Genomic DNA, 23745 nt, shown 5'->3' with positions numbered 1-23745 from the left:
CCTACAATGAGGACGTATTTGTGAGTTGGAGATACATATATCGTTTTAGAGCAGCATTTAAAATGAATGACTATATCAAGGGCTAATAATAAACGAGTTGCGGGCTGAAAATGTCCCCCATGCCGCATTTTGGACCTCATCATCATCATCGTCAGGTAGAAATACTTGCCTGCAGTGAACAATGATGGGGCAAGATCGACCCCGGTAGCACTTGTTGACCTTCCTGCAATAAAAGAAGACAAAAAGATGAAACAAGAAGTTAGTGATGGACCTGTCAATAACCACAGCCGTCAATCATTGGCTTTAACGTCAGCACACTGTGGTGTTGTGATTGTCTGCCGCCGACGCATTAACCCCAACAATTATGAGGTGCGGTGAAGGCCGGCGAGCCTTTTTGCACCTCACTGTTGCCATGGAAACAGCGAGAGCACCCGTGCCTCTGTTTTAACGCATGTGCACACCATGCTTCATATTTATATTTTATTAAACTATATTATATCTGGTTGAACAGACTCATTTTTAGTTCTAATAATTCATGTCATTCTTTTTTTTATGCAACCATGAAGGAAATCTCAGTTTGAACACAATAAAAATAAACATTTCTCTGCAGTAAAAAGATGGCAGAAGTTCCCATGCAAGCCATAAAGGGAAGGACGGGTGAGAGCGGAAGGGGAGGGTGAGGGTGGGGGGAAAAGGGGGTTAGGCGTGGCTGAGGAGACACAGTTTCCAATGATCACTTTTGTGACTATGCAACTGGGCTCATATTACTAGCTGCAACATCACAAAAATGACACTGGCAACCGCAAAACACAACCTGCAAAGCTTGTGTGGTAAGAAAGTAAGACGGCTAATTGGATGAGAAGATATTCAAACTTCCATCCACAAATCACACGCATGCGTTCTCATTTGGACATGTCCCTCCATGGCTTCCCTGAGGAGCATTACACGGAGAAGCAGGCGAGGTTATTCAGTCGCTAACAACCCCCTCTCTCTTTTCTCCTCTCATTTAATTGGCTCTTTCAATTAGCTGTTTTTTTCTCCTTTTCTTCCCAAGCCAAACCAGGCAGTGCAGCCTTTTCATTTGCTGGAGAGGCGAGGGGGGGTGAGGGCGGGGGGGTGAAACTTTGTTAGATCCACCTTCTCTACCACACGGCCACCGAGGTGCTGAGAGGAGAGAGGATGAGGTAAAGGTTCCGTGTCTAAGGGTGCCGTTCTACTCTACCTGCGGAAGTCCAACAGCGTGCGCGCCGTGGTGGGGACGCCACGCTCCGTCCAGGAGAGGAAGTGGAACTGCGTGACGGTGCGGGTCTCATTTGTCTGCAGGTTTTTCAAGTAGAAGCTCCGAACCAGGAAGTCCTCACACCAGATGTGCTCGGAGACCAGGTTGACCTGAGCAGACGTTGTGTTCAAAGTCCATAAAATCACCTCCAAGACATTTGTGTCACATGTCGTACCTCGTAGAAGTGGTAGACATCCGATCCCTCATCCGGCCAGTAGTGGTGGCACTGCTTGATGCCGTTCTCCGAGATGGGGGTCAGCATGACGATGACAACGCAGCCGCTCTCCCACACCATCTGCACGTCAAAAATCCCACCAAAAAACTGACATTAATGCTCTGCTCTGATTTTGGATCAACATTTGCAATACAAATGACTGCTCCAGAAGCCTCCCCTTCCCTCTTCAATAAGCCTCACACACTTTTTGAATGAAAAAAAGGAGTATTGGTACTCACTACCGCAGTCCTCCCTCATTTATCACAGTCTATCGGTTCAGTGATAAGTGAATTTCCGCTAAGTAGGATTCAATATTAATACGTACATGCAATATTTTCAAATTTACCGCAGAGAAAATGAATACGGCTTTTGAGATTATTAGAGCCCTCTTGGCATGACATAACACCCCATAGTCACATTTACTTTTGTATTACTCAATATACTGTATATATGTACGTATGTATATATATACATTTTGGAAAAACCACAATAGAGTGAGGGTGCGGTGCGAAGGATGACCATAGAAGTTCATGTTGAGTTCAAGGACCGCTGAACGTTAATGCAGGACAAAGAAATAAATATGTAAAAATGTTGGGCTTTTTAACAGTGGTACATGCATGTAATCACGTATTTATAAATGATTACACACTAAGGGTGAATGAGATGTGTTTTCTGCTGAGATATTATTATTATTTTAAAAATGCTATTAGATTTTTTTTTTTTTTTACCACAAATTGTGTTCCTCTAAGTGCTGATTTGTGCGTGTGTGGTATCCAGTGTAGTGGCTTCAGCGTGGAATGAGGATGAAATGGATTTGTTCATCTCGGTCCAGGAGGCACAAATAAACGCTACCTCACCACGCGTGACAAATGATAAACACCGTCTGAGCAGGAAGGCGACGTCCATGACGCTTCATCTTATCAAAATCTAATGTGAGCTCAGGAGAAGACTGCAAGCCCCGGGCGGCCATTAAGGAAAATGGGAAGGAGTCGTCAGACTTTATGAGCACTTCATAGGTTTATCAAACATGCGGCTCAATTGTCTTGACTTCTTTTTTACAATATTGAAACAAGCCGCTGCTTATAGTTTTAGTGATGGAGGGGAGAGGTGCTATTGGCTGTGGGCCACATGGGCGCAGGAAGGCATTCTCTAGGGGGCGCTGCAAGGACGCTGTGCTTATTTGCTCACCAGGCCAGGATGCGTGTGCCTGATGGACGCCATACAAATTACGTTTTTTCAAAGATATAATTAATAAATCATGCTGTTTCATGGCTGAATACAGCCTATTATTAGTCCAAAAATTTGGAAGCAAATTTTCCGTATTTTGTCTTATGTTCATGTTGTGTAAAAATGTATTTACTTGTGCCAATGTATGCTGAGTCCCACACTGTGCTCCTCTATAAGGAACTTAGTTTGGAATTTAGATTTTTTTCCATTTCCTCTCCTCTTGTTGTTCCCCTTCTACCCCCTCCTTCATCACCCAATCATCCTGTTCTGTCCATCCGTTGTCCGACTCTATAGTATACTGTATAAGTATGGACAGATGAAAAGGAAATCTGAAATTTCCTCTAAAAAAAACCCTAGTAAAAAAAAAACAGGCAAGCTAAAAACTCAACCCTGAATACCCGACATCACTTCCTGTCCACCTGTCACTCACCTCCCTTAGGAAACACATTTGTAGAAACACACACAAGCTTATCTTGGCTTATTTTATGTTATTATATCAATTACATTGAAGAATATGAGTGTAAAGGTGCTTATAGGGGTGTTATTTCATGTCTAGTGGGCTCTAATTTAGATAAACAGGATTTCTATGCTCTAACCACAAACATATTTGCGTTGTAAATAAGAACTCCGAGGTGAGTTCACCGCTTGTCCTCATGTCAACTAGAAGGTAAAAAATAAATAAATAGCTGAAAAGAACTTTCATTTTAAATATGATATGAAGTCGAATATATCACAAGTTATTTGACTATGAAAACTTCAATAAGAAAAAGCAGCCAATTGTGAGTCAATATAAGTTGGTTTAGCGTCGACAGTGGGGGATGATGATTAAGTGTCAACAAAACATGGAAAAAAGAAAGTCACAGGGCGCCATTGAAGCTAGGACCGCCACTGCGGAGGAGGGCAGGCAAGCGGGGAGCATTGTTCACTCCGTCAATGCACGTCCAATTTTGCAGTATTTTCTGGCTGATTGGAAAGATGCGGAGTGAGGAGCTCTTTTCTATGATAATAGCTGGCAAATATTCAGCTGGCATGCAAACAAACAACGATCAATGTTTCATTTGAGAGAATCCTTTCATATTTAAGATGCAGTTCAAAGCCACGGCTGTACTTTTAATTACGCGTGTGTCACTACTGAGGTTTGCGCATGAAAAGCAATTTAGAAGAAATGAAAGCTTTGCAGTCGCCGCCATGATGTCAAACCGGCGGCGAGCGAATTGGCCAGCTGGTCGGTCGGGATTGGATTTATGTTCCACGCTTGTACATCCCGGTCACGGATGGCCGGACGAGCGAGTTCAGCATGTGGAGGTGATCACTAATTACGACACTGGTGTCTTATTAACACACTGGCGCGCCATTTGGCCGCCGTGCAGCGTCATTTAGCACTGTCATGTAGTAAGAGGTGATTCATGGTCAACTGGAGCAGTCATTCGCAACCTTTTTGTCATATTATGAGCACCCCCCCCCACTCAAATATGTTGTCATTCTGCAAAAGTAGAACACAATTGATCACAGATTATTGTCTCCCTGAGGAAATTAGTTGTAACGCACTTGTTCCATGTTATTGCCGGCTTAATATGAAATGACTGACATCCGTCCCAACACACAGCTGCAGATATCTGCTGGAGAAGAGCGTGCCATAAAGAGACGGTCTCTGTCCCTGAGGGGTGTTGGCAGGCCAAACTAATTGAGAAGCACAGATCTTTATTGCCTAGAACAAAGCGGTATAGAAAACGGATTGACCTACTGTAAATACACGAAGGACATAAAATACAGCAATAAAAATACTAAATACAAACATTTAACTAGGGATAATTATCGAAACCAACAGTTATTGCCCTGATATCAGTATAAAAATGTGATATCGGTTGATACTGGTATCGGATTTTTCCCCGATTATTTAAAAAATACTGTATACAACACATATGTGTTCATTCCACCACAGGAGATATGTCATGTTACACATATCGGTATCGAGAATCGACTATAGGACAATATCGGCATATCGGTTTTCGGTAAAAAAGCCAATATCAGATAAAGAAAAAAAAAATGTATCCAAAAAACACTACACTGTTTAGTTCTGACTTTCATAGGAGCAGATCCTTTAACATGTTCAAGGATACTGTATCAATCTGGCAGTTATATGTAGAGTTTTGTGATTTCTGACTGTCTGTGAATGTGACATATGTCATGATTCTCATGCTTATGGACAAAAATGAAGTTTTAAATAAATTTATGCTAACCACCAGACACAAAGACTCAAACCCAGGACCACTTGCATATACACCGTTTAAGCGGCATGTTTAAGTGCTCCCACCACAAAGCTACTGCGAATATTCAAAAGACACAAATCAATTTGAGTGATGGAGAGGGGAGGAAGTGCGGGAGGATCTTACCTGCCAAAAATCAGCCACGGTGGAGGGAAGCGGGCCCTGTGAGGCGATGTAAGTGGGGTTGCGAGGGTCGTGGTCCATCTGGGAGGGAGAGAAGAAGAGTGTGATGCAGTGTTTGGACAGCTGACGCATGAAAACACACCGTCTGGGTCAGAGAGTATTTCGTCCTCCTCCCTGTCGTTCATGGAAGCTTTCAGTGTCTCACATGGTGTTTGAACACATCACATGCCACGCTCCAGTAGATGGAGCCGCAGTCCCGGTACGGTGATGAATTAACGTTCCTCCCATGTCTATTTTTGTCAGACGTGAGTCCTGTAGAGCTGTAACGGTACGCCATCATTTCAGTTCCTTAACACCAGTGACCACCAGGGGCCACCATCATTTCCAGAGAAATTGAAGAATGAGTGGGGGGCGGACACTGGTACGTTTTGTGTAATGTTTAATTTAGGCTAATATAAGGCATTATAATCTTTGTGCGTTAAGATGAGCAAAACAGACACGCAGGCAATATATTGATGCCGGAAAAGTGATCCAGTTAATTTTCATTTATTGTGCGATTAATTAATTCATTATCGTCCTAGACCTAGTGCCTTTCTGAATGAGAAATGCTCACATTTTAATCTTGCGAGATCTAGTGACACCCCAAGTACCTATACAATTTATCATTACCTCCACCAAGGGCAGTGCATTATGTGTTTATCTGTGATCAAAATAACTTGAAAAGTTCTGAATGGATTTGAATGAAATTTTCAGGAATTGTCGGAAATGGGATATGGAAAAACTGAGGAAATTTTGGGGGTGATGCAGATCACCGTCTACAGGAGATCCAGATTATTTTTTTTTTATAAAGCATACATTGCGAAATCGGACCATTTTTGGCCACAAAAAAATGTTCAGGACAAAATCATGGTAGGTGTTAGCATGCTAACATTAGCATGTTACCATTTTTTGCTATTTTCAGGGGTAGACATATACGTAAAAACACTTACTACTATCATGCTAGGCCTTAGCATGCTAACAGTAGCATATTAGCATGTGACATATGTCATGATTTTCATGACATATGCTAGCATGCTAACAGTAGCATGTTAGCATGCTAACATTATTAAAAATCTATTTTTAAACAATGCTAAAATTGAAATGAAAAACTTGCTAAACATATTGATGTTGAAACATAGGAATATAAATAGATAATGTAATGAGTGAATCGTTACACCCCAGGTGTTAGCATGCTAATGTTAGCATGTTATTAAAACCTATTCATGGTATGTTTTCACGGTCGAGGAATCTAAATATGCAGATTAAAATAAATGTAGGATTCATATTTATTGCGTAAATCAGAATATGGGGGGAACTATGCGAGTGTCTCATTTAACAAATGTTTAGTTAGTTTGCATGGCATATTTAGGGCTGGAACCTCGATTGTGTCGCAAGCAAACAATGGCAATTGAAGAGAGAAGGGGAAAGGGGAGCTTTTATTGCAAATGTTGTTCCAAAATCGAAGGAGATTGTCAATGTTGAGCGAGTTTGAAGGGAGGACGAGCGAAAAGTGTTATTTTCTGGAGCCAATGACGTGCTTGGAACTGCATATGTCATTTTTCAACCTTTTCCAAAAGCTCCAATTGTAATGATCACCAGTCTTCCATCAGAGCCCAACATGTCTTCATGCTTGCCGCTTCATTGCACATTCCTCACATGCTTTTTGTAGAAGCAGGGAAAAAAATCTGAAATGAAAGCGAGGGTGCCGAACGCTTGCGCTGCCGTTGCGTTGAGCCAATCTCAAGGACACAGACGTGCTGCTGCCGCTGCATGAATACTAAAACACACACATGAAAGAGTGTCCTGCGTTCTGCCATTGTTTGGAGAGAAAGTACTTCTCTTTGCTCGCACCGTGTCCATCTTAGACCACCGCATTATGCTTAGCATGTCTCTCTGACCCGCAGGATAATGTAGGTGGGATGATGATGATGTTAATGAGGAGGAAGGAGCCGCACTGACAGACATAATTATCAGTTTTGTTAGACACAGCCGGGGTTGCCGTAATTACCCTCCTTTCATCGCCCATCCGTCAGACATGCACCCCTAAAATGTTCGCCATATTAAAAGGTAAAATACACCTTGAAAAAGCCGCTTTAAAACCTCCGTAAATACGCCATCTCTGTTTCATGGAATATTAGTGCAGCAGCGAGCTCATCTTCCTCATGACAGCGTTTGAAATTCCTGTTCCTCTTGATGTCGGCCCTTTTCAGCAGCCTCAGGGGAAATCACAACAGGCAACATTTTGCTGGTGGGGGAGTACTTAAAAAATAACCTTAGCCCTTTTTTGGGGTATTTATGTAGTCACTAACAATGCATGCGTCTGAGAAAAGCTGATCTCCAGGGGACCACGCGTTTGAAAGCGCTGTGATTCAACAAATCCACGAGGACCCCCGCGTGAACAACAAAGTTTGGTCCAAAAAAAAGAAAAGATCAATGTGCTGGAATCGATGACGAGCCTTTTTGAAAGTTCTTTTAGCTCCGAGTGAAGCCGTGCCGCTACACAAGACAACACGCATTAGACATGGAAACAGTACTCACGATGGGACTGGCATTGATGTAATCGGAGCCGCTGTGGTTATTCTCCGCTTTCAGGATGATCCTGGAATGATCGTCTGCAACGGAGATGCAGAATTCACAACACGAGCAGGAAAAGGAAGCCGAGAGCAGCTTTCATCACACACTTATTCCCAAGTCCAGCTTGATACACACCTCAGTGTTTCTCTTTCACACGTCGCCAAGCTTCTAATCTCAGACGTTTAAGTGTTAGGAGCAAATCAGTGAGTGGGTGTTTATGTCACAATTGATTGACGGTTACTAAAATCAAGCCAACTGCTAATTGGCTGAGAGAGCTTGGGAATGTGCATGCACGTTAGCGCTGGGAGGAAATAAATGAAAGATATACTGGATTATACCGTCTATGGGGAAATATCAATAAAAGGTGCAGATTGGGGATTTAAGCAACATGATCCAAAATTAGTGTTATGCAAACAGGACCGGCAAGGCCTTCTCTGCTGGCTTAAACCCTACCAGAAGCATTTGACCTACATTTCCATGTTCAATTCCAGTATTTGTTCCATGAAATTGCATTCATGTATTTTCATTTTGGAGTATGTCTCTGAACTGCTGCCGGATTGTGGATATAGATTTGATTTTTGTCCAAGAAGCAGATTTCACTTTTTATGTGTTACCATGTCCGTGTAATCTGCCCAGGGCCTTCAGAATCAGGAGTGCTGGCCCATGTCACTTAAATACTTTGAGCGATGGGGATGTTTCTTAGACTCACCTCACAAAGGCTACAATAAAGTCAACATTTTTATTGTCATTGTGTTTACTATTATGGTTAATATTTTCATTACTACTATTACCACTAATATATTTGACTTTTTAATTTCAGTAATATTACTGTGGCTGTATATTCTCTCCATTATGGTCTATTATAACCATCATAGACTGATGTAGTCCTGCTTGTTTCTCTTGTTCTGTTATTGTCATTGCCATTGTTGTTGTTGCGTCTTTTCTATCCCCTCCTGCTCCGCTTCGGTCGCTCTAAATTTGCATAGCAACAAAACACCAAATAAAGCCAAAATAGTACTCCATATAACAGGGATGGTGTTGCTTACACTTTTCCCTGACGGAGATCAATAATAATACCTGCCCCAATGGCTGGACAGGACCAAAACAAACAAAAAAACTGTTCAACAAGACAAGTTACACCCACAATGGCTGACGGAGTAGGTGACATCTCTGATGAGTAGTTACTAATACCCCAACTGGCTTTCTTGCTATAGTAATAATGCTATTATAGTGATGTGATATTTATGTATAAAGGAAAACTGCCATCCACAATCCTAATGTGAGACAATGCAGCTAAAAATGCACGGAATGAAAATCACCTATTCCGCCTATGAAGCCTTGTGAAAAGAAGAAAGCCCATTTACATATAATGTGACGTGCATATTAAGCAAGCTACAGCAACATTGTTATTATTATGATTACTAACACCACACTGATGCCACCACAATGCCTCAGGCTACTACCGCACAGAAAATAGAAAGACGTGTGTTCTTGTCTTGTGGATGATCGGCAAAATTCCCCCCAAAAAGTGCAGTTTGGGATTTCCGACTGTCTGTGAACGTGACAGGTTGAGTTCTACAGTCATGGAAAGAATTAGAAGACCAGCCTTGTTTCTTCAATGTCTGGTTCTGGTACCACTAGATCAGGGGTGGGCAAACTATGGCCCGGGGGCCACATCCAGCCCGCCAAGTGATTGAATATGGCCCGCCTGTTCTTTTTAAAGTATTTCATTTAAATTTACCGTACAACCTGGCATCATGGCTTGAGCCAACCTTTTGATGGTTGAAGTAGCTGTTTTATCAATATTGTTATTTGATGTGGTCTGTTGTTTACAAAGTGCTCCTGAAAAAAGGGACACAAGCACAAAAAAATAAAATAAAAAATAAAAATTAATAAAACAATTAAAAAAATAAAAATATTTATTCATTCATTCGCGGGGGTTGCTGGAGCCCATCCCAGCTGTCCTCGGGCAAGACGCGGGGTACACTCTGGACTGGTGGCCAGCCAATCACAGGGCACATATAGACAAACAACCATTCATACTCACATAAAATAAAAATATTTAAATAATAATAATAATTAATTTAATTTATAACGCACTTTACATCAAATGAATGACCACAAATTGCACATATAGCAGATTGCATGACTCTTTTACAGATACAATAATTCCAGGTGGACAGTTACGTGTAAAAAACATAATAGTCTGGCCCCTCGTCAATTTTGTTAAACCAATGCGGCCCGCGAGTCAAAAAGTTTGGCCACCCCTGCACTACATGGATGTCACCTGACGAATACAAGGACAGCGAGGTTTTGCCGATGTTACTTTGGAATGCCAGTAACCGTTTTTTGAGATTGTTGAGGCACCACCTCCTGCTCATCCTTACGACATGGTTTAAGATGGTTAACTGAAGGCCCAGGCACCACCACCACTGAAGAAACGTAATAGTTGATGTACTCACAAGGCAGCACGGCGTCGGATCGGTTCTTCTTGGCGCTCTGTGCCACGCTGCAGGTGCTGGGTTCTGCCTGGTAGGAGCACAGGGCCTCCCACTCGCGCTCCAGACGGTTCTTGTTCTTCAAGTGGTCCTCCATGTAGGACTGAGGGTAAAAGGTCACAAGACAAGCCTAAAAACATGGCTCCTTGCCGTGGAGGAAGGTGCTGGTGACGCAGGTGGGGAAAGTAAGGTTGTTTTATTTGGCGGGACACAATTAAGACCCCTGAGAGCTTTGTCTGCAGTGGAAATACTTGAGGGGTCCTCGCAGCTTGCACAGCCGCTGATAAGATTGTCTGCATTTAAGCTGTCGCTTGCTCAGGACTAAATTGAATTGGCAAGAGAGACAAAGATAGAAACGGAGAAGGGGGGGGGGGGGGGGTACATGTGAGTGTGTGTGTGTGTGCTTCCCCAAATCAGGGCAAATCTTAGGGAGCTTAGAGGCTGTAGCTAGCAAAGCGGACGCCATATTTCCCCCCTTGTCTTGTATCGCGGCTCCCCTCCCGATGAGGGTTAAATGGTTTAGTCCGCTATTGTGCGAGGTGGAAGATTACAGCCTCATAAAGTGATGTCAGGGATCAGCTGGGTAATACAATGAAATTGATACCCACATGTGTGCACGCTTTATCCCATCTTAAAGGCGGCGTCGGTAGGCTGAACACATTCTTTCATTGCCTCCTGTCTGTCAAAGCTAAAGGCTTCGGCGAGTAAATTCATCATTGCTGCGCAGATAATAGGCCCGTCCTGCACACAATAGCTAATTAGCCTCTGATGGCAGTCAGTTCACACAGGCTATTCTTTAAGACGCTTACAAATGGAACTAATGATGGGAATCACACTTTATTGTTAGATATCGAGGCACAAGTGGCCCCCGAGCTCCGAAAATCCATTCAGATAATCACAGCGTTCCACACCTGAACCCTGGCAGGCACTAGGGATGGATGATATGGCCTAATATCCATATTGTCATATATATTGCAAACTCTTGTGATAACAATGTATATATATCATGCCCAAAGATGGCTAGTCAGTATAAACGGCAGGTTGATTATTATGTTATATGTTATAAAAGCCTGTTTTTCAAGTCTGGTGCTTGTCTCCCCGACCAATTACTGACACCCGGTGGCCAATGTAGAATACTACATGCACAATTTGAATGTGTCTTTTTAACTCCTTGTATTTGTATTTTACTTCATTAACCATTTTATGTTTGACTTAGGCAAGAAATACATAATTTGCTTACTAATAGGTCATATTTATAAAACATGATTTATTATTATTTTAAGCTGTGAAATGGTGGTGGCTGTATTTGCTAATTAATGTGTACTACTACATTTATGTTGTTTTGCTACTTTACATTCATATATATTTCTATTATATATTATATATAGTTGATATCCTGCAACCCTAATTTGGACCCTGTCTGAGTAAATGGCACAAGCGATCATCAGGCACGTATTTGCATATGTGACGTCCCCCCAGCAGTACTTGATAGTTGTCCACTCCTTACTGCTTCACGTTCTCATCAGCCCAAGCTTGGATTTGATTGCCTCCTACATTCACATTTTGCTTGAACGCCATACAGCCGGCAGCCGCTTATCAAGGCGGCGTGCTCCTAGCGAGAGGCAGTGGACCGTGGCTCATTCCAGAGACGGGCTAGCGGAGGTTTAGTGAATGGGGGGGATTATGTCTGCCAATCAGGGACTTGGGATGGGAGGCCTGGGTGTCAGGGAAACAATGTCTAATCCTATAAGCGGTCTCCTCGGCAGCAGAGGTTGCTGCTGAAACGGGGATGAAGGAACACGACAACAACAGGTAACACATGACTTTCAAATTAAAAGCACCTGATTTATGACATGATAAACTCTTCTGTTATACTGTACTTGAATTAAAATATAAATATAAGGCACGTAGAAGACGCACTCAATAGGTGTTGGTAATGTTACTGTAATGTTCAATGAGACAAAAAAACTCATTATATCATAAAATACACAATATATTCTGAACCTGCCATAAGGACCACATACTGCATAGCATCACAGTCACATTTATGTCTTAAATAGCCTATTTATTCTTATTATTATGTCTACAATCGTGGATAATACAAGTATTAAGGTGAATATAGGGTTGCTATTTCATGTCTGAGGGCTCTAATAATGTTAAAGACCATATTTAGAAGATCGTACACAAGTTTTCAGTGCTCTGACTATTAAAATATTTGATTTATAAATGGAACCAATTAACCACGATGAACGAAGGATAATATTTAACAATGTTTTACATAGCCAACCACAACGAATCCCACTAGGCATCTTCCAACTGTTTATGACAGTGAATATGTGCCACTGAAACATGACAAGCAGGTCAAGTAGTACCACAACACAATCCCAAAATAGCTACGTAGCGTTGATTAGGACACACAGCTCATGTATTACATTCAGTTAGCATTTGCTATCAAACATATCAATATACAAGAACTAAAAATGATAATCCAAAAGATAATTCAGCCGAATTCAAGGCAACATATTCAAAAGGTTTTAGCAATGGGCGCATTTTCAATTTCATTATGAAATAATAGCTTAAGGAACAGAAATGTATAAAAACACTAATTTCTATAGTGGAGTTCATGACATGAAGCAAACTAGCCAATATAAGCGAATGGAAAACTTTTGTTATGGATGTGTGTTGCTTGAAAGGCTGCTTGAAAGCAAGACCAAATCAGGAAGGGAGCTTCATGTCAGCTGACTGATATCACATGACATTGACAACTCGACCCAAACTACCTTGGCGATCTCCTGGTAGCTTGCCATCAACATAATGGGCACCCCTGCTCGAAACCTTCACAAATCGTCATTTTCCTTTTTCTGCGGAAAACACATTTCACTCACACTAAGTGGGTAATAATTCATAAATACGGGGCATGAATTAACACTTTTCAGAATAAATAAGCCATTTAAGTTTTAGAGTAGTAACCACTGTACAATTCTACCATCATTCACAGCGTCTTTGAATGCGTCTTCTGAATGTCTAATATTTGTATTCCACTTCATTTAACCAAATGCTTAGTTTAGGCACAAAGTACATTACATTAGCTTCAATATGTATATTTTTTATTACTAATAGGCCATACTCAACCACAAAACAGCATGATTTGTTTAGTCATATATTTTGGAGAAACCGTGGTAGAGTGAAGCTGCAAAATTCCAACCGCTAATTGGCGAGGGGTGACTGTATAACTTCTACAGCTTGATTCCGATCCATATTACATTATCATTCATTAGTGGTGATATACTTTAAAATAGTGTTATTAAATAGGGAGGACTTTTATTGCAAACCTTGATCCAAAATCACAGAGAACATCAAGAGGGGGAGGGGGTATGTCCAAAATAGGTATTTTTATAAGCAGGTTGGTGAAAAGCAGTCACTACCCAAACATTTGTCCACGGACTGTACTGTACTGGTAGACTGAACGACACTGTCCATGGTGCTGAATTTACCCAGCAGTGGAAATACAAGAATCCAGCTGCTTTAATGACTGCGTTAGCAGGCTATGCAAAGAAGCCAGGGCGCGTCTGCAGCACTGAATAAACACAGATATGACTCAGCACACGGGGGCTTCCAATTTCAGTCCCCAAGTTACACAAGTTTTGTATTTTTTTTTTCTAAAAGGCAGACTAACTGCTTGCTGTGTGTGTAGTATGTGTGTGTACTCCGGAACGCCGCGTATTCATCATCCTTCTCCACACGGTGTGCACTCCAAAGAGCGAGAGCGAGCGGAGATGAGATGGGGGGTGGTGGGGGGGAAATATAGGCCTGAGATCAGCGATAAGAGGGCAATCACACACATGGTTTGACGTGAGATGATGATGGAATGTTAAGAGGAACGTCTATAGGACCAAAACATGGCGTTAAGACACTCACCTTGCTACATTTGCTAAGGCTAATCACAGCACCCCCCTAGAAATGATTCACAGGGCCTCTTTTGTTGTTACTGGCGGCTAAATGCTTTGTTATTGTCAGTGTTTTCAAAGGGCCTCCACAAACAAGCCTTGACGAGTGCAAGAAAAGCCATCTATTAGCGGCGATACACGGCATTACTCACATTCACTCTCATTCATTACAGCCTCCCAATATAATAGGCAGTGTGATGAATGCACTCTCCATTCATGGAAACACTGCCAGGCATCTATCCATCTCTTTTATCAAGCTTGTCTCAAATGAATGACGTGCTGCAACACTCAAACAATCCAGTGTGTTTGTGCTTATAAGGGAAGCTTTTTCAAGCCCTAAAAAGTTATTACCAACAGCCAAAAGACAAACCTAAAGAAATGACGTGTCGCTCACCAGTATCATGTGACCGGTGGAGATGTCCATGTTGGACGGCACGGGCTCCTCGCACCAGGAGGAGGTGCTGCTGCGGGTGGATGGGCTGGCGACCGGTCCGTCGCTGAACTGCGACGACACGCTGTTGAGTCGAGAGTGGCGCATCGTCTCCGGACGCTCGACTCGCTCCGACGCCCGGATGGCCATACGTTGGCGACACAGCTCCTGGAAAAGTCACACCATGATGGACAGTTTAAACTAAAATGTTTCTAAGATGCTCATCCATCATTGAAATAAGCAGCGGGGACAGAGATTTACACCTTTCTACCTTTTACACCTTTTCTAGTGACTCAGCACTGTCTACCTTACTAGCAATAGCAAGATGCTGATTACAAAGATATAGTACCCCCATGGTAATGTCTTCTTTCCCATTAGAAAGAAAAGTACATCCCTGTGAAATCCCCTCACTCTTATCTCTCCAAGTCATTTCATTTATTTCCATGCTCAATAACAGCCAGCCGTCGGAGAAGCACATACTATCTGCTGATCTATCAACGTGATATTTCCCTCAGGGGGTGCAGGGGCCTGCTAAGCCCCATCCTGGAACCGCTTTCCCGTTGTCAGACTTTAATGATTGGAGCCATGAAGCGGCGCCCTGGGCCCTGGCCTTAGGGCAACATCCAAGTCCAGCTCATCATTCATGGAGCTGCTAAACAACGCTGCCGGCCGAAAAAGGAGGAGGAGAACCCAGACTCTTGTACTTCTCTAAGGTGGCTGCTTAGATGATTTTAATGACTTGAATATGCATTCTAGGCCATCATGGCCGAAATCACATGCAGGTGAGATACAACAAACTGGGAATAGGAATCATTTTTGATTGGATTTCTGCAGCCTTGTGGAAATGTGATTAAATATTGAAGGAGTTAACAAGGCCCACATGCTAAATGTGTTCCGAGTGCCACAGCGAGCACAGCTGTGGCCCCAACGTGCACAATCAATATTTCCCCGGCCACCCGTGGAGGAAGAGAAGGAGGAGATCCAATAGGTCACGGTGGCGGCCTCCTCCACGTCTCTGGAGTCCGCACACATCTTCAGCTTTAATATTATCAGATTTGACTGTTGAGAATGCCTGATTATTATTAAGTTTCATGATGATGTCAGACGCGTCTTCTTCCAATGGCAGACCTGCGTTTGAAGGCTCCCTGCTCTTCATAGGCTAAGAGTAAGAAGAAGGGGGGGCGGGTGTTTCTAACCTGATAGGTTGCCGTGGCATCGGTGCTGGTGTCAGTCCCCAAACTGGACAGCTTCTCCTTCATGTAAAGATGGGAGCGCTGGCGCACGCAGAAAAAAGTGGCGGACACGGCTAGCGCCACCAGGATGAAAAGCAGGCAGAGGACGGAGAGGACCACCAACTGGCCCGATTCCACCCGGGTCTCCTTCACCACGGGGATCTGGGTCAGGCTGCCCCTCTGGAAGACACACAGAGAGTGAATTCCAAACAATAAAAACAACCTTGTAATATAAACGGCTACATTTAATGCGATGTATGAATGATAATGGTCCACTCGCTTTCACGGGAAAATCCCACTGGGCCCAATTTGAACAGCATAATTACACTAATTGAGCATACAATTAATGATACATGAAATGTTATACATTTTTTTTGTCGCTGCATTAAAAAAAGTCCTAATTGCCTGCATGCAAGAGTCAAAATAAATTCACCCTGAGGGCTGAAAAATGGCTAAATTGTGGTCTTTTCCACCAGCTGATGAGAGAACGTCTCTTCAATCAAGCGTCAAGATCCTCCCATCACATCAACGTTGATTCCTTTTTTAAAGCAGCAGGACTGACAGCCTTTATTTTGGTTGAAAAGAAGAAGCCAAGATAATCCTCTCTGACATAATCACGCGTCAAAAAACAGCGGAACACCTAAAATAAAATGTCATGTTTGCTGTAATTTACATAAAAACAATAAGAAAATGTTGTCCTGCAATGTTAGTCGATCATTTTGCAAAAAAAATCTCAATACTCCAAATCCAAAGTATAAGGACAGCTTCCCTGGTGTTTGTTTGCTTTTTACACCCTGCAGTGCTGAGGAAGAGGAGACAAGGACCACATGGATTACTTTAATGAAGGTCAGGCTGCATTGACTCACACCATAATGCCTTTTACATACAAAAAGTATGGATACAGTACTTTCACATGCTTTGAAAATTACAACAAGAAATAATAAATGTAAAATATATATAAGATAGAAGGCACTCACAAATAAAAATACAACAATGACAGAAAAAATGATGAGTTACTGCAATACTTTTAATATAAAAAATACCCCAAACTACAAAGTGTACATCTCCTCCCCCTTTAGAGGCAAAAACGCAGAAGATGCGAGCATCTTTAAGTTTCCATCCGCGTTCGAACTACGCAGTGGTTTCAGAAACATGCACACATTCAAAGCAAGAAATAATAATAATAATAATTACCCAACCAATCCATGTCGCCGTGCACCGTGTCTTCTCCTATTCCACAGGCTCCACACTGACGCCCGCCGCGGCTCCAAGGCGCGTTTATGCGTCCCCGGCCGCCCACTCGCTCCGCTTCTCCCCCAAAAAAAGTTCCCCTAGTGAGGGTCTCACGTGTCCCCCCCTACCCCCCCCACCCAAACCCACCAACCCCGAGCCAACAAAGGAGAGCGGCTCCGACACCAAGATGAAGAGGGAAAAAAAGAGGAGAAAAAGGGGCGAGTCGGAGAGCAGAAGAAAGGGGAGAAGAATGCGGGATATGCCCGCCTGATTTTCCGAGCCTCGGAAGAATGTGGAGAAGCCCCACTAGTGAGTCCTTTCAGCGCCTCGGTGCTGGTGAAAAGAGACGGGGAGGTGGTGGTGGGCTTGGTTTTTTTTTTTTTATACTTAAGGCTCAGCCCCTCCTTATATTCAGCAGCTCAGGAGTCCCCGTCCGTTGCACATGTCACATCCACTGGTTGCTATAGCAATGCCTCCACATGTTGTCGACAGGGAATGTTGAAGGAGCGATGCCTGGCTAATAGGCTTGCAGGCCGAGGGGGCCGAATGAATGGACGCGGGGCTAGTCACTCATTTGTCGAGCGACCGGGGGTCTCTGTTTCTCAGGCTTCTCCCGCCCCTGCCGGGGTTTTGGCGGGGTGGAGGTAAGGAAGATGGTCACGATTCCTCAAAAATCAAAAACGACATTTTGGATTTTTTTTTTTTTAATTCAACCAAAGTTGGTCTTCTTCTCACCGCTTAAACATGTACAATGATGGAGTGAGTACCATCCTAATTAGCAAGCAGTGTTGTAAAAAAGATCCAATGAGAGCAACAGCTGCACTCGGCAGCGAGAGAGAAAGAAAGAAAGGAGGATTATGGAGAGAACTGAAAGAGAAAGGAAAAAGAAAAGGGGCGGTGAAGAGAGGAGAACAGGGGTCCTGTCAAATGCAGATGACGAGTCTTTGGGGAGGGGAATAGAGGGAGGGGGGGAGCAAGGGGGGGGCTCTCCAGTTGATTTTTCCATTCAGAGAGCACCCCCTCCTCTCCTCTATTGTCTCTCCGTGTGACAGCTGGAGTTGGCAATGTGAAGGCGAGAACAAAAAAAACAACCAAAAAAAAAAAAACTGCTCGCTGACCAGCCCGGGTCCGAGTCGGCCACTCTGCCGTCCAAAATGTCTACCAACTGATGCATGACAGATATTCGATATTCCCAAGACCAATGGCAGCTCAGCACATATGTACATACGTATGTGGAATTCAAATCTGAAATGGTTTGAGTAACAAAGTAAAACAATGTACTAATACGAGTTTCTTGACATTTCAAAATTTCCATATCTATATGTATCATTACGGCATTAACGATTAATCAGTGAATTAATCAGTTATCCATGAAAGCCTTGGTATTCATTAATTTTCTACCGCTTATCCTCACGAGGGTCACGGGGGTGCTGGAGCCTATCCCAGCTGTACACCCTGGACTGGTGGCCAGCTAATCACAGGGCACATATAGACAAACAACCATTCACACTCACAATCATACCTATGGACAATTTGGAGTCGCCAATTAACCTAGCATGTTTTTGGAATGTGGGAGGAAACCGGAGTACCCGGAGAAAACCCACGCATGCACGGGGAGAACATGCAAACTCCACACAGAGATGGCCGAGGGTGGAATTCAACCCTGGTCTCCTAGCTGTGAGGTCAGTTTTGCCTCTTTTCTGACATGTTGCCGACCCAACCACTAACTGTCCGTGTTTGCTTCATATCGATTTGGTGCATGTGAGGCCGAACCAATAACTCGATTAATCAAAACAAGCTAATAAAATAATGGTTAGCTGCATCCCTAGCATGATGTATGTATATACATTATGGTTTGTTTTCATGTCAAATTCAGCTGGAAATCATTATTTGTGTTCACTACACAAATGTAACCCTTCACTGCCTCCACTGCACATAATGCCGGGCCTAAACAAATCCCACAATCCATTGCCATCTTGAGCAGTGCTCAATCACCACTTCCCATGCCATTGTTTATGGTAATGGTAATGGTTTTATTTCATTTGAACATGCATCAGATTACAATTGAATGCATCACATAATCAGTTCACAGTTCCACATGTCCAAAAGGAGTAGGAAGAAGCAAAGCTTATTAAAACCTACCCCTCCATCTGGTACTTTTACAATCAGTAACTGTTACATGTGTTCTCTTCCTGCTTTCCTAATATAGTTTAAGGTTTTTTAATTTATAATTTTTTTGTTTTGTTTTTTTGTTTACATCTTCATATGAGCTAATACCTGCTTTATTGTATTATATTATTATTTTTTATTAATTGGTTCCGGACCCCATCCTCCCAATGTAAAATTCTTTATTTAGAAATGGAATATTTTCATAATTTGGGCAGAGAAATCATGTTTACGACCTTCTAAATACGGTTTTTAACATTATTATAGATTGGGCACCTGACAGGGGGAACGTCACAGGCCATCCAAAGACACACATACGCAGTCACACTCACACCCCCTCCTCATCTAACGCCTTCGCCGTTATTCCGCCACCGCCACCCCCCCTCCCTGTGACGTGGACCACGGCTTGCGCCGTAATTGGCTGCAGGAACCTGTGGCTGGCTGCTGGCCGCATTGGGAACCCTTTGTGGTGGTCCTGGTCTTGTGTCTATGTGTGTAAACAATGTGTTTTACTTGTCTTACTGCATAGTATGTTGTATATATATATATATATATATATATATATATATATATATATATATATATATATATATATATATATATATATATATATATATATATATGGACAGATGATTGCACAATTTCGCTTGTACTTCTGTATAAGTGACAAGAATAAAGGCTTGTTCAATTAGAGCCCTCCAGACATTATATAACACCCCTATAGTCACCTTTGCACTCAAAATAACCAATGTTATAGACATATAGGACATATTAAACCTAAATAAAACATAACAGATTCACACATTAGCCCTAGGAGAGTTTCTTTAGTTTTTGTCTGGACAATGTATTATTTTTGACTCATCGATGTAATGTAATGTAATGTAATGTAGGATGGTTGGAAATTAGTCTTTATATAGGAAATAGACTCAGGGCAGTTGCTCAAAACACAACTTGAACAGTTCGACATTTCCTAATTCTCTTCCTGTATGGACATAAATAGGTGTCACATGACACCTACAGGACATGTTTAAATACATCGAAACACGGTCACTGACTGCATCACCGGTGGTAAAGGTTATCACAGCGTGAGCGTTTGACACGCATCACTAGCTTTTCACAAGAGTGTTGGAGCGCAAGAACATACGGAAAGTGTTCTCCGGTCAGTGGCGGTAAATATATAGATGGCGTCACGCCCGCTTGATCCACCAGTAAGTACTTCCTGGAGGTAGCACATGTTCCGACAGCCACAGCCAATCCGGCGGGGCTTATCTGTCTTCCACTCCTCGCTCCGCTCTGCTGTGTTTGCCTCCATGACACGTTTCATTTTTTTCATTAAAAAAAAAAAAAAAAAGATGGCGAAGCAGTGGTCGTGTCCAAACGGGTGCGGGGGAGGATGAATGTTAAACAAATGTCAGGATCAAGTGCACTTCCTGCAATGGCAGAGGACACGTCCACCCATGCTGGTGCAGAGACGGGATCAAGAGACAATAACCAGTTTGCTTGTTTGCCCTCCCAGTCTTTTCCATGCATGCATTACAGGAGTTGATGTTTAGAAAAAGCCCTGTCCACGTGGGAGTGTGTGATTGCAGCGAGTGTAAGACAAGGCGGCAAAGAGGGGGAGGACGGTGGGACTCTAATGACACCTAATGGTGTTTACAGCGCTGCATTAGCAAGCCACCGCTGCACTGTGTACCTGCACACTTGAACAACACCGGCTACAGCAAAAAAAAATACTTGTCACTTGGCTCTTTCAAACTGGGTGCAATAAATTATTCATCAAAAATATCTGAGCAACACTGGTGCCGAGGCTCCATTTGGGATGGTGACGCTGGATTTAGCTTTCAACTTGAATGCGTAAGAAATATATGTAAAATAGTAGTTGCTATTGTTAATGATAAGAGGGGCTTGAAGTCTATTTTCGTCCACTGATTTCTGCTCTCAAAGCCTCACTTACCAGTGTTAGACATTCATTAATTTATCTGTGGCGGCCTGCCACTGATACATTTGGACCGCCACAAACAAAAACAAAAAAATGTGTATTTTTTGTAAATATTTGTTTTGCTTCTCAGTTTTTTTGCCTCACTGTCAATTATGCAAATTATATGACGTTATCTCTGCAGCGCACCACCACAAATACACTGAAGTCCTGCCGCAAACTGCTTACACACACATAAAATATATCCATCAGCAAAAAAACTACTGACAATAACTTGAATGCATTACTGTCTGTGTGTGTTTGCAAACATTTCCACCTTTTACCGGAATGACAATGTCTCATCTTCAGCAGCAGAGGAAATATTTGAAGTGTGTGTATAGGTGTGTGTGTGTGTGCTATTTTCTCCAGATGAGCTAGTCAAATAGCAGCCATGCAGTGCCCATGCTAAGTAGTTGAAAGCCTATGCTTGTCACTTGAAGGAGGCATACCACACAGGCACAGCATTGTGAACGTGGTGTGTTGGAAACATCTGGGAGATGATGATGATGATCCTGATTTCTTATCGTTTTAAATGCTTCAGATCAAACTAATTTAAATATTAGTCAATGACAACACAACTCAAGACAAAATGCAGTTTTTAAATGAAATCAAGAGCGCAGCAACAACTCATCCAAGAGGTCACAAAAGGCCCCACAACAGCATCCAAAGAACTGCAGGCCTCACTTGCCTCTGTTAAGGTCAGTGTTCATGACTCCACCATAAGAAAGACACTGGGCAAAAACGGCCTGCATGGCAGAGTTCCTAAACCAAAACCGCTGCTGAACAAAAAGAACATTAAGGCTTGTTTCAATTTTGCCAGAAAACATCTTGATCTTGATCCCTGAGACCTTTGGACCATTTAACTTTTTGGTGTGTGAGTAAAAGTAACACTGCATTTCAGAAAAAGAACATCATACCAACAGTAAAATACAGTGGTGGTAGTGTGATGGTCTGGGGCTGTTTTGTTGCTGTGATGATTGGAACCATGAATTCTGTTGTCTACTAAAAAAAATCGTGAAGGAGAATGTCCGGCCATTTGTGGTGACCTCAAGCTGAAACCAACTTGGGTTCCTCAGCAGGACAATGATCCAAAACCAAATGAAGACTTTGGAGCGGCCTAGTCAAAGTCCTGCCTTTAAGGCATGACCTTAAAAGACGCTTCATGCTGGAAAAGCCTCCAATGTGACTGAATGACAACAATTCTGCAAAAATGAGTGGGCCAATGATGAAGATGTTTAACTCATGATATGAACCCCTGACCCAATAGACAACATTTGGAGTTGGGATGAATTCTATTGTTGCCAGAAGAAGAGGTACACGTCCACAGTCCAACCCAGACAGGGAAAACAGGGAGGCTTTCATTGTTTTCTTTGAATACTTTTCAACTATTATGTTCTCAGCAGGCGCGGGGAGAGATAAAACTGCAATTAATTTTAAAAGGGAAGAAAACAGTGAGACAATACATCAAGTCACACGAGTGGCGGCGGGCAGGGCCTACACTACACGACGAAGCTCGTCAAAGGTAGCGTTCAGAATGCAAAGACGTCAGTGGGCTGGAAAACTCTGATACTGAGGCTGACAGCGGAGGGACAAAGAGACGTTTTCACTAGCATGTGTCCTCCTTCTCAAGCACCCGGAAAATACCTGCAGTCGTGTGTCCAAGTGCATATAACTATGCTAGCTAGCTATGATGCACTATTGAGATGTGACGTTACGTTATGTTACGTTAGTATTTACGTTCCATAGCTACCAGCAAATAGTGAAAATTCATACAGCCGTAAAAATAGGTATTTTTGACACACGCCTCGATTACCCACCTCCAAATCCTTCTGCTAGCTTGACATTAATATAATAATAATCCAAAACCAGACATTAACATCCTCCCCCGATTTTGGATCAACATTTGCAAGAAAAATGACTATTTTAGTTCATTATTAGGTTAAATTCAGCTACTGAACAGTAAGTACTACTGTAAGTACTACTACGGCTGTAGCAATACACTAATGTCACAATACCATACACAATATTTTAGGTCCCAATACGATACATATCATGATATCCAGCCAATAATACGATTCCATGCGATTCAATCCACTTACATCATTTACTGAAAGATCTTAAAGCAGGGGTGTGCAACCTTTTCCTAGCGAGGGCCACATGCTGAAAAAAATAAAGGATGCAAAGGCCACTTTGATTTATTAGTTAGTATTATTTTTATATTATATACATATTATATTAATATATTATATTAATATTATATTTACTATTTGTGAGGATAAGTGGTAGACAATGAATGAATGAATATTATTATTATTATTTAAAAAAAACAACAGCAAAAATGGTTACAAATATGATTTTTTGGAACCATTTTTGCTGTTACTAAATGGTTACTAATATGATTTAGTAACTAATATCTAGTTACTAAAAGCACAGTTTTTTCTAGTTACTAATATGATTTTTGAATCTATGTAAATGTTCCTTTTCTAATATTAATATTAATAAATCATTCTTGAAGATTTTTTGAAGAGGAATTTTTGTGGA

At 42.2% G+C, this 23745-nt stretch overlaps 1 protein-coding gene across 1 annotated transcript in view; it reads right to left on the bottom strand.

Annotated features, from left to right (window-relative positions):
- The window catches only part of ptprn2 (protein tyrosine phosphatase receptor type N2), an 85212-nt gene that overhangs the window by 5233 nt on the left and 56234 nt on the right, over positions 1-23745 (bottom strand). Inside the window, exons 12-19 of the mRNA XM_058059919.1 lie at positions 15795-16010; positions 14563-14766; positions 10186-10324; positions 7688-7761; positions 5114-5191; positions 1455-1574; positions 1223-1389; positions 170-223 (exon numbers count right to left, since the gene is read on the bottom strand). Coding sequence (XP_057915902.1) covers positions 170-223; positions 1223-1389; positions 1455-1574; positions 5114-5191; positions 7688-7761; positions 10186-10324; positions 14563-14766; positions 15795-16010 — 1052 coding nt within the window. The remainder of the gene's footprint in view (positions 1-169; positions 224-1222; positions 1390-1454; positions 1575-5113; positions 5192-7687; positions 7762-10185; positions 10325-14562; positions 14767-15794; positions 16011-23745) is intronic.

Source organism: Doryrhamphus excisus, chromosome 21 (genome assembly GCF_030265055.1).
Source record: "Doryrhamphus excisus isolate RoL2022-K1 chromosome 21, RoL_Dexc_1.0, whole genome shotgun sequence".
In the NCBI taxonomy this organism is placed as follows: Eukaryota; Metazoa; Chordata; class Actinopteri; order Syngnathiformes; family Syngnathidae; genus Doryrhamphus; species Doryrhamphus excisus.
The sequence above is the reverse complement of the archived record's forward strand: the minus strand, read 5'-3'. Positions and strand labels throughout refer to the sequence as shown.